The sequence below is a fragment of the Neomonachus schauinslandi genome, chromosome 3 (assembly GCF_002201575.2).
Source record: "Neomonachus schauinslandi chromosome 3, ASM220157v2, whole genome shotgun sequence".
Taxonomy (NCBI): Eukaryota; Metazoa; Chordata; class Mammalia; order Carnivora; family Phocidae; genus Neomonachus; species Neomonachus schauinslandi.
Genome location: NC_058405.1, coordinates 17,944,638 through 17,956,856, shown reverse-complemented (window position 1 = coordinate 17,956,856; position 12,219 = coordinate 17,944,638). Strand labels below are relative to the sequence as shown.

Genomic DNA, 12,219 nt, shown 5'->3' with positions numbered 1-12,219 from the left:
TTAAAAACTTTTAGATGCTTCCAGGAGCCCAGGAATGAGATTAACTTCTTTTTAAAATTAAAAAGAAAAATAAGTTAGCAAGATCACAAAACTAAACCTTTAGTCTGTTTTTCTTTTCCTGATTTTCACATTATTTCCTTTATATTTATTTTACCTATTGCATATTCATGAAGGCCGACTTTGAAATAAGAAATATATACTGAGTACTTTTTAAGAACTAAGACTACGTCTTCTCCTGTGATGTGAATTATATCCTTCAAATATATATATGTGTTTGCATAATATGTATTCAATTAATGTCATTGAATAAATAAGTGAATTCATCTATCAGTCAATAAGTATGAATCCAAAAGCTATTCTAGAATATCATGGCCTTTGAAAATTAGAGTAAAAGTGAAAGCACTTTACTAAATTAGATATAAAGGACATGGAAGACAGAGTAAATTTAATAAATTATTTTCAAATTTCAAATGAAGTCAAGCTTATTTAGGATCTATAATGTGGAAATCCCTCTAGTCATGATTGGGAGTATAAAAATGATGAAATCGTGGTCTCATCTTTGAGAGACTTACCATTAATCAGGAAGGCATGGCATATGCTCAGAAAACTTAATTAAGTGCCTATGAATGGGACACATAGATGTAAAAGATCTGAGAAATACGTATGGAGTGGGACAAGAGTTATTTGAGTTTGAACTTGAGGTTTAAGTATAATATGATGAGTTGAAATAGAGGAAAGGGGGGATTCTATGTGGAAGAAAAACAAGAGTTGGAAATGAGAAGAGTATAAAACAAGCACAAACAAAATTATAGACCTATAAATTCACACAACTTCTGTGTGAAAAGCAAACTGACTGCAGAATCTGGGTGTTGGGGGACTGTGTTTAGACATAATTAACAAAAACAAAAACACAAATTTGACTGCAGCAAAAATTTGAACTTTATTTTCTAGACCTCATTTCCAAACGCATGTCAATGGGTGTTGAGTGAGGGGAAGGGGTAATTTGCTTATGTAAATTTGGAAAATGCGAGGTGACGCTCAACTATTCAACAAGATTGCTTACTGTGAGGTTTCTCAGGAGCCTTCAGTTTGCGGATATCAAGAAGGGGGACCATAGTAGGAATTTCACAAACATTTTGCCATAGGATCTCTTTCTGTGATTTGTCTGTCTGTAGTGATATTTATCCTCTGGACCCGTGTTGGGAACGAGCAGTTTTTGACAGTTAAGAATCACAAGGAGCATTAAGGCAGAGAAAGGACATGGTGAAAGTACTGATCTGGGGGAAATAATATGGTGGTAGTATGTGGAGAGACTGACATCCTCTGCAATAAGGGGTTGAGAAGAGAATTTGTAATGATACATGAATAGTGGAGATGAAAGTTTGTTTTAAGATCCAAAGCGGTAGAGTACATTTTTAGATCCAATCACTGCTTAGAGATGAAGTATTGTAGGAGGAGCTGGAGATAAAGACTTGGGTGTAATTTGTATATGTTTACAAATTACACCCAAGACTAAACAGACTAAAGGTTAGTTTTAGATTGAGAGCACAATCTGTTAAGATGGATTCCCAGAAAGAGACTACGAAGGAAGAACAGAGGTTTCCGTTATTCACGGAAACGTTTATCTTTACTTTCTTGGAAATGTGAGGAGAAAGATGACCAGAGTAAGAAGAAATCAGAATAGTTCAGTCCAAAAAAGTGGGATTTGAATAAGAATCTTGCTGTGAAAAGCTGGTTTTTGTTGATTTGTAAGATAGATTTTATTATAATTGTGAGAATGAAAATGAACATTTGTGGGTGTGTGATGATGGAGAAGTAAGAAAATGAGCGTGGTAAGGCAGAACTTCCATGCAGAGGACACAGAGATACTGAGCCTATTAGAGGGACATTGGATTATTGGGAACCTGGACGTATGGGTCGGTTGGAATTTTGAATATTTTTTGATGAGTTGATATAGGAAACGGTGATTATGTCACATGTTCAGGGACTTGGAAAACAATGAGAGGGATTGTAAAGAGGCAGAGAAACTGAAAAGTGAAGAAAAGGTAAAATCCGATAGCTTGTTTCCCAGGGGTATGATCTTCTCAGTGAGGTGGTGTCTTGTGGAATATTAAACTCTTGTTTGGAGAAATATGCTAGAGAATCAGGGGAGACTTCTTTTTATATTTAACACCTAGTAACACATTTAGGAAATGATAATAAATAGAAATAAGTTCTGATGAGAATTTTTAAATTATTGCCAAATTGTTTTACCATTTCATTTTTGTTAGGGAAAATTAATCTTAAAGAATTGTAGTATTTCGGGGTACCTGGGTGGCTCTGTTGGTTCTGGGATCGAGCCCCGCATCGGGCTCCCTGCTCAGCGAGCAGTCTGCTTCTCCCTCTCTCTCCCTCTGCCCCTCTCCCCCTCTTGTGCTCACTCTTTCTCAAATAAATAAATAAAATCTTTAAAATTTTTTTAAATTAAAAAAAGAGTTGTATTATTTCACAATTTATGACCTAATTGTATTTTTAATTTTGAAAGCTTATAAATTGTCAAAGTCCAGTTGCTTTAATGTAAGTGTTCTTTAAATGCTAAACATGTTCATCTTAGTTGTACTGAGGATATTTCACCCTATGTTTTTCACTTTGAAGTATTATCCTTGGGCTGTGTGTTTCATTATTGTCTGCTAATCCACACTATGATCTAGACAATCTCTTAGAAGTAACAACCCTAATACTTTCATAAAGCACCCTGAAAATGTAAAGGCCCATTAAGTGTTCAGCAGGGGTACATTTCATTCATAATATAGCAGTACCCTCTAGTGCTCATGTTTGGTCATGTGTTCTCCAAAACTGCCTTACAAGGGTATATGTCACCTATTGAATCATTTTACTCAGGTTTAGCTTTAAGTGAAATATTCTATTATTCATAAAATCACCTTCTGGAAAAGGAGCTCAGGTATTTCCAATATTATTCAAAAATATTACCAGTACTTTTGTGCTGTAGGGGAAAATGGCTCTTCCATCTATTTTGCTCATGTAAGTAAATGAAATGCTTGAGAACACAGAACCAAGAAGTTGGTTAAATTTCTTAAGTGATTTGTAGAAATGGAAGTAGGATCTAAACCTTTTGTTCCAAGGTTCAGTTCTGTGCCATATGCATTGGACGATGCATCTGATCCAAGAAAGTTTAAAGCTATAAATGTATATGTCCAAAATTCTTCATTCTTTTAGCGGAAATGTTTCTTGAAGAATATTACTCTGTTTTGAGAAGTTTTGGATTGTTGGCTTACAGCACAGCACAATAGTACTGTGTTGTATTGAAATTTGATTTACCGTGCTTAAAAATGTTAATTCAGAACGAAAGGAATCTCCAGCCAAACTATCCATGAGCAAGAAGGCCTGGCTTATTTGCTTTCCAAAGCCTCAACCCAAGCTTGATCACTGAGTTTATATGCAGACTGTAGATCTGCGTAGCTGTAAGACTTTGACCGTTACTTACTCTTATTTTGGTAGTTTTAATTTTTATTACAGACTTGATTTGGTCAGGTGTTCTCACCAAGATAGTAGATCCACATAAGAAAATAATTCTAATTTCTACAGATGTTTCTGAATAGCTTCCTCAGGTGATTTGAGTTTGCTCTTAATAAATGTTTTTGGTATCCATATTTAGTTGTTACAGGGTAGGTCACCCAAACCCAACAAGTGGGAGCTCCAGATGGGCAGTGGCGGTGGCATGGTTGAACAGGTCAGCGGGGACTGTGATGATGAAGATGGTTGTGGTGGATCAGGAAGTGGAGAAGTCAAGAGGACACTAAAAATCACAGACTGTAAGTGTATGATTCCAACACCACTTCTAAAGAATGAATTTTGAAGTTAATTGAGGATAATTATTACTATGAATGCAAAGGAATAAGGGCAGTGAGTTCAGAAGCATGCAAAAGGAATTGGAAAGGACAATGGACCCATTTTCAGTTATTCAGGACATGTATTCTTGGGGGTGTTGTTTATTTTTAACTAATGGCTTTCAATGGAAATGACTTTTTTTTTTTTTCTGTGAAAGATTTGTGAATGACCAGTTCTGAGAATTAAGGTTCTAAAGTCGGATAATCCTCAGGGCTTGAAATAACTAGCAGGGTGGCTATTAGATGTATATTGGTAAATAATGTGAAATCAGGATGGGTAAACTCTACTAAATAATCGAATTCAGCAACTTCATTATATTGCACCATTTTGTAGGAGATATCTTACTAGGTTTTCATCATAGTTGAATTACAAAAAAATTGGTTAAATATGGGGTTATTTATAATGAAAAACTACTTGGATTTAACTCTTATGAATTCATTCTTCCCAAAAACTCTCACCAATTATTCGCCTCATTTTGATTGTATGGGTTTGAAAACCATTTCCAGCAATACAGCAATATTGCTGGACTGGTCACCACCACACAAGATGGAACTTCCAAATGATAACAACAACAAATCACCAAGTGAATTTCGTTTTCTTTTCTTCACTTTACAAAATGAGGAATATTGGCTCTTCCTTCTTACGCACATGCAGATGTTCACATGGGCAAGACAAACAAAGCTATCAACTGAGAAAGCAGTGTGCAAGTTGTACCCAGGGCAGCTAACTTTCAGCTCTTCATTTATCTGAGGTCATACCCAAAGGTGATTACTTTATAATTTTCTGGACATGTGCAGCCCCATCTGGAGGCTGGTCGGGTAGTCTCCCTCTAGATCACAAAGGGCTGCTTTGGAACTGTTAGACATTTCCTTTCATGACTTTGGTGAGAGAAGAATTCATTTACTTTTCACTTTTTGTAGTAAATTTAGAACACTACACATGCTTCAAGCATCAATACCCCATTCTTTCTAGGATCTTGTTTTGTGTTTAAAGGAATGAAAGCCACAGAGGTGCAAAATCCAAAGGGCAATTAATATAAAGAAATATGTTTTCCTGTTAGACACAAAGAGAAAGTAAATAGATGGGGTTTAATACATGGAGCAGCAACTGAACAAAAGGTCGCAAAAATTTCTTGATGTATTAATGCAATTTCCTAGTGAAAATTAAGTATCTTCTACTTGTGTAGGAGCAGGTAAGGATATGTGTTTTATTATTGGTATTAATATAGTTGATCAGATTGATTCTTCTGTTTTCTATATTTTGCTGTTTAGGCCAAAACAATAAAAAGGGAAGAAGTAGAAAATGCAAATAAAATGGTTTTCTAGAAAAAAAAAAATTATTCTTACTAAGAGTTGAAATGTCCTCCATTATATTTTGGAATTATGATACTTATCTATTAGGTTAGTATTAGTTAATCTTTCATTTTCATTTTATCTTGAGTATTTATATGTATCATAATTTCATTGCCATTTGAATATTAGGGTTTTAAGGAATAAACATTGATATAAAAATAGTTTAGGTTGAAGTTTCATCTATAAATTATGTGTGTGTGTAAGTGTAGAATTAGCATTTTTATAGGGATTTTTTTCACTCTTGGATTTATTTATAAGCTCAAGAACTCATTATGTATTAATAGATAACTCTTGTTTTATTTCACAAGAGAAGTAGAGACAGTAGAGGATATTTAACTACTAATAATTTTCTCACAAAACCATACTTGTCAAGGTGGCAAGAATGCATTTTTACTTCAAAATCCTGTTTTCAATTATTACTGATACAGACAGGTGTGGTACAGGAACTATCCATCAGAATTGGAGAGATTTAAGATTTAGATGGTTTTCAGCAACTCCAGGCAAACATTTAAAAAAACCTACACCTGCTGTAAGTGGGTTGCTTCTCATGTTTCTCAGAGTTTATAGCTGTTACCTTTCAATTTTTAATAAGTGGCTAGGAAACCACTGTGGATAGTAGGCTGAAATAAACAGGGACAGAGAAAGTAGCAAAGCATAGGTCACATTTCTGTTTTTATAAAGCACTATACTTTCTGTGTGTTTGGCTCGTTTGATATATTGCTAAAGCAAGCTAAGACATAGTTTTGGATGGTCTTAATGACCTAAAACTCATGTGCTCTAGCAAGTTTACCTGGTGGTGTTTGTGTAAAGAACTTGAAATGCACTACTATTTCTTCTGTACACTGATGTTATTCTTTATAAAAAAAAACAAAAACGTAACTAGAATACAGTTCATTTGTCACCTCAAAAATGTCTCATTAAAAATAGTTACACATACGTGTATGTATGTATTTATAGCCATATATATACGATTACATGAAATAATACTAATATTGTGTTCTGCAAATTAGATTTTGCTCCATTTATGAAAATTTTCAAAGTTGATGAATATTTTGCTAATTATCACCTGACCTGATGTTCTGTCTGCTTTTGTTCATGTTTATTTCAGATAACAGAGGGATCGATACACTTTAAAGTGCAAAGTTTTACCATCAAAATATTTAAATAATTTTTAGGTATGATTTTGTTTTCATCACCGATGGTATCAAATAATTGAACAAATGTTTAGCTTTTAAAACTACCTGATGGCTATCAGTTATCAAATGAGAGCTGGCATGTTTCTTATAAAAAGCAGCCATCTATACTGTGCAGTGTTTACTCTTAGGAAACTGAAAACATCTTCCTATTTCAGTAAGATGATTTAAAACTCCCAAACTTCTAGAAACTTACTCTGTATTTTATCGTATTGAATTTGGCTTATTTGTGTAGGAGTGGTTATTTCACTAGTAACCTGGAATTACAGGATCTAAATGGCTTTGAACCTTCATTTTGTCTCACCTCTGACACTCACTCTCCTTTCAAAGTTGCTAATTGATGCGGGTTCTAAACACCAGTGGAAAAAAACAAGTTCTGTTCCTGTAACCAGGCAGAGCAGACCTGTGGACACTATCATCAATACTTTTCAACTACTTGACTATTCTAATATCCTCCAATTCTGATAGTTTCAAATGAAAAACAACCCAGAATGCCACTAAAAAGCAGGTTGTCGCAAAACCATTCCCTGTACAGTTTTAGGATAGTAGCATTGCTTGCAATTCTCATGTGATAATATAATTTCAGTTTCATTTAAAAAAAACAAAGAATATGTAACCTGTGACCAAATTCATTCTGATACAGTGGTTTACACCGATAACTAAGGCAAAATGAATTTGACCACAAGTTGATTCAGATACAATACATTCAGGAAGAGGAGGGTGATTTTCAGTCTTCCAGTTGTTCGAGATAATTTCTATTGTCATATTCATTATGGCCCCTATAATGTTATATAGTGTGGTTAGCAGTTTTAAAATTAGTTTTATTTTAGCTGAGTAACTGTAAGTGACAACAAAGATCGTTAAATGTGTGTTCAGATGACTTTTGTCCTGGTGGTGCTCCCAGCATGCCTCTGTAGAAGGGTCATCGTGTGGGCTCCTTCAGAAGGACTGTTAGCCATTAGGTTTCTTATTTCATGAGCTACTCTTCCTCTTCTCATTTATGGTTTTCATCATCAACCCAAATTCTAAGTATTTGAAGAATCCAGGACTCAGTTCTCAAACCTTGCGTCATCTCTGTTCTCATGATTCCCTGTTCCACAAACTGCTAACTGTATCGTAAGAAGAGTAGGGATACGGTACCGGTCATTGATAGCACCATCCAGTTTATGAGATATTCCCCTGTGTTTTATCTCAGGAGGTAAGCTTATGCATACTGGAAGTATTCAACATAATGGAGATCAGTTTGGAATCAGAAGGGTAATACATCGAAATATAAAGTTACTAGATCTGGAACGAAATTTTGGTTCACCTTCTGTAGCCAAAAGTAAATAGTTTATATTGGCTTTGGACTTGTCACTTAGTAATTAACCTTAGAGCAGCTTCTAACAAATGCATCTACAGCATGGTACTAACAATGACCTTGGAAGAGTCTAGTGCATTCTGTGTGCATGGTAAAGTGAAAATAATACATTGTTAACCACTGAAGAATAAAGGTTGCTGATTTATGTAATAATGCAGGTTACACAGCAAGTGAAAATTCTTGGCTTCCTCAAACTTATTTTCACCATAAATCGCCTTTATTTCAAAATCTCAGGCATAGAGGTCAGGGAGAACTGAAAAAAAAAAAATTACAAGTGGCATTTTCTTTAGAAAATGCAATCTTTATTTTTGTCTCCAGAATTACTATAATTATGTAATTATTCATTTTGTAGAAATTATTTTATATTATCTGCTGATGATTTTTCTTTCCAATATAAATTATGTCAAACAGATAATGCAAGCATGTATTTGTTTACATTATTAATAGTTCCAAAAGGGACACCTGGGTGGCTCAGTCAGTTAAAGGGTCCAACTAATGATTTCTGCTCAGGTCATGATCTCAGGGTCATGGGATCGAGCCCTGTATGGGGCGCCATGCTGAGCACGAAGCCAACTTAATATTCTGCTTGAGATTCCCTCTGCCCCTCCCCACTTCTCTTTCTCTCTTTCTCTCAAATAAATAATCTTTGAAATATAGTTCCAAAAGAATAATAGTTCCAAATAAGCACATTAAAAGTATGTGCATTCTTTCTAACATTAAATTCTCATCAAATTCAGTTAAAATAAATTGTATTTAGTTTACTTTGCAAAGTGAGATAAATTACCTTTTAATATATTATCATCCATATAATTTCTTGTATGTAAACTTTATATAAACTTTATATAAACTTTATATGTAAACTTTCATTTACTGAAAATAATTAAGGTGCTTATGTGTTTTACTTTATTCAGTGATGCTAAAAATAAATCCTCTTTATAAGGTTATCTAGATTCAAACCTTTGTGACACAGTTAAAATAATCTTGAATAATGACCATACACTTTAAAGTACATTTACAGTGCCTAATACTGAAGGATCATGATAAAGCCATTAAAAATGTTACAAAGAAACCCTTCTTGCTTCTGTTCAATGTTCAAAATTATAAACACTTTGAAATTGTCACCTACTACAGTTTCTATGCTACTGATAAAAATTATACTAAAAAGAAATGAAATAGATATCTAAGATAAATATATTTTAATTAAGATGTGATCACTATGAATATTATTCTGATTATACACGTTCATTTTGGTTTCTAAATAATTGAGCCTCATCCTGGCTGTTTGATATTTTGTTAACAAGATCGTGTAATGGAATCTGGATACCTAATGAATCATCTAAAATCATCGTTCATTCTCTTGAAAAGTTATACATCACATTCATGGAATTAAATAATAGAATTGAGACGAGGGCTCGTCCTTGAATGTCTGTGGAATGATTTCCATTGCTTCAGCTTAGACACGGAGCTGATGTGAAATCACTGAGGGGATGAGGGAAGACTTATTAATTAAAGCTTATGAAGCCTCCTAGCGTGCATCCCAGATCAACAGCTATTCTGCACATCTCATAACTAAATCTGTACCATGCTAGAGGACATAAAAAAAAGAAGTTGTGGTCTCTTTGAACTAGCACAATGCTCAATATGACTGTATGACCAATAGAGGAAGTAAAGAATGAAAATTTAAGAAAATATTACCAGATACATTTTATCATGGCTTACCTAAAGTCATGTGACTGTCAGTGAACCCAGAAACAAATAACATTTCTACCCAGGTCTATTTTAATAGATTTCTGTTGCAGATAAACAGAATGGTTATGAAATTGCGACATTCTCAGTCAGGATTCATTGATAACATGGATCACGTAGAAACAAGTCAAGTATACTTTCAGCTCTTTAATGACTTCCATACCATTAAATAAGTACAAAAAGTATTTCATATAGGTTTTTGACTGATTAAATGCCTATCTAACTATAATATAAACAACAGAGCATGTGACCTGGACCCAGAGCTTCTCAAAGTCGCTTGTGTATACAGAGCACTTGGGATCCTTGTTCAAAAGCTGAGTATGATACAGGAGGTCTGAAGTGGAGCATTACTTATATGCTTCTACTTGATGCTGTTGCTGCTGGTCTAAGGACCGTTCCTTCTGAACAAAAATGCATGCCCTTATTTACTACATACCTTATTTATTAGTATCTCTAAGTCTCTATTAAAGTAGCATGAACTCTTATAAAACACCATCTACATTTATATATTAGCATACCAAGGCAGCGTCATATACACGAAGGCATTAGACCTACAACAATGAGACATAATATGACTTACTCTGTGGGATTTTTGGTATCAGTCTGTTTGATTGTTTTTAGCCATGGGTTACTTCCTAAACCAAAGGAGAACAACTTCCATCTTTTCTCAGGGTCTGAAGCCTTCCAGTTTGGACCAGTGCCTCTGGTATGTCAGCAGAAATGTTTCACTTTTAACTCTACCAGTTTGTGATGAACATTGAAGAAATATCTTGCACAATCCCCTGAATCATGCTAAATTCCAACAGAGATAAATCAAAGTTTTATGTGAACTAAGAGAAAGGAGAGAGACTATCTAAATGGGGCAATCAGAAAATATGGCATAGAGGAGACAGGAAAAGGGCCATCTGAAAAAAGAAATTGATGGTGATGTTTATGAGAAAATGGCATTTCAGAGGGTGGGTGCATGATTTAGTTTTGGCTCTTGACAATAGGGAAGAAGAAAGTATCCTCTGAAGAGCAAGCATGGTGAACAAAGACTGGGGAGTTGTGAGGAGAGGGGGAATAAGGAGCATGCTTAAGAGGAACAACATTATTCAAATGGCTTGAAAAAACATTGGAAGTCTAAAAATGTGGATTAAAAATGTTACAATGGATTCTGAATTCAAGAGTAGAGAGTTTGTATTTCATTTTTTAGGCAAAGAGGAATGATTACAAGTTTTTCTGTGTGGTCATTTTGTTTGAGTGTACAGTTTTTTTTTAAAGATGTTATTTATTTGAGAGCGAGTGCACAAGTCGGGGGCATGGCAGGATAGGGAGAAGCTGACTCCCTGTTGAGCAGGGAGCCTCCTGGGACTTGATCCCAGGACCCTGAGGTCATGACCTGAGCCGAAGGCAGTGGGCTTAATCCACTGAGCCACCCAGGTGCCCTGAGTGTTACTTTTACTAGCAATACAGTGAACTGGTTAAAAAAATAAAAGTGTAAATGAAGTGTATATTGCACAATTGCACAAGGTGATTTACCACTTACTTTGAACAAGTAATTGTTCCGTACCTAAATTTCCTTAAGATGGGGGTAATGATAGTACTCTCCAGGAAACATCCTTATGAGGATTACATCACCTAATCCATACAGCATTACAAAAGTGGCCAATCCATCCCCACCCACCTAAACAAAAAAAGTTGTTGGGTAAAATACGTACAAAGATTTTCTTAAATGTTTCCATGAACCGGCAAAAAAGAAAGGAATACTCCGTATAACCGGGTGAAGTCATAACAATAATATAGAGATAAATGTAGATATACAGAGATAGATAGAGATAGAGAAAAATCTGTAATTATACACACATACTCACACATGCACAGTTTAAGGAAAATAATAAAATGAATTTGTTCCACCAGTCTAAAAAATAGAATATCTCCATAACTTTGTGTGCCTCTCTCTGAACACATTCCACTCTGAGAGTTTACCATGATCATAAATTATGTAAAAATCGTTGCCTTTTTCTCTTTTTAGAGTTTTAAGCATCAAGATAGGCATTCACAAACAATATATTGCTGGGTTTTGCACTTTATACAAATGGAATCATGTAGTTTTTGTTGTTATGTGGTATGCTCCTTTCTCTTAAATATTAGGTTTTTGGGTGTGCGTGGGTGGCTCAGTCGTTAAGCGTCTGCCTTCGGCTCAGGTCGTGATCCCAGGGTCCTGGGATTGAGCCCCACATCGGGCTCCCTGCTAGGCAGGAAGCCTACTTCTCCCTCTCTCACTTCCCCTGCTTGTGTTCCCTCTCTCACTGTGTCTCTCTCTTTCAAATAAATAAATAAAATCTTAAAAAAAAAAATTAGGTTTTTGAAGTTCATCCATGTTGATGGGTTTAGATGTACTCATTAGCTTACCAAGGTCTAGTATTCTAGTTATGGATACACCCACTCATTTGTTTATTCTATTGTTTATGGGTATTGGAGTTGATTTCAGTGTTTGGATATTGTGAATTTTGTTGCTTAAACCATCTTGAACATATCTCTGGATATACATGTATAAGAGCCTCTGCAGTGTATACCTAGAAGTATCATGACAATCTCTCAAAGCAAAGCACGCATACGTTGAGCCTTACTAGGAAATGTCAGACTGCTTTACAGGGTGATTGTGTCAAATTTATATTCTTACCGGCAATAAATAAGA

At 35.0% G+C, this 12,219-nt stretch overlaps 1 protein-coding gene across 1 annotated transcript in view; it reads left to right on the top strand.

Moving 5' to 3' along the window:
• The window catches only part of GPC5 (glypican 5), a 729,885-nt gene that overhangs the window by 654,104 nt on the left and 63,562 nt on the right, over positions 1-12,219 (top strand). Inside the window, exon 7 of the mRNA XM_021696018.1 lies at positions 3,656-3,812. Within this exon, the coding sequence (XP_021551693.1) occupies positions 3,656-3,812 (157 nt within the window). The remainder of the gene's footprint in view (positions 1-3,655; positions 3,813-12,219) is intronic.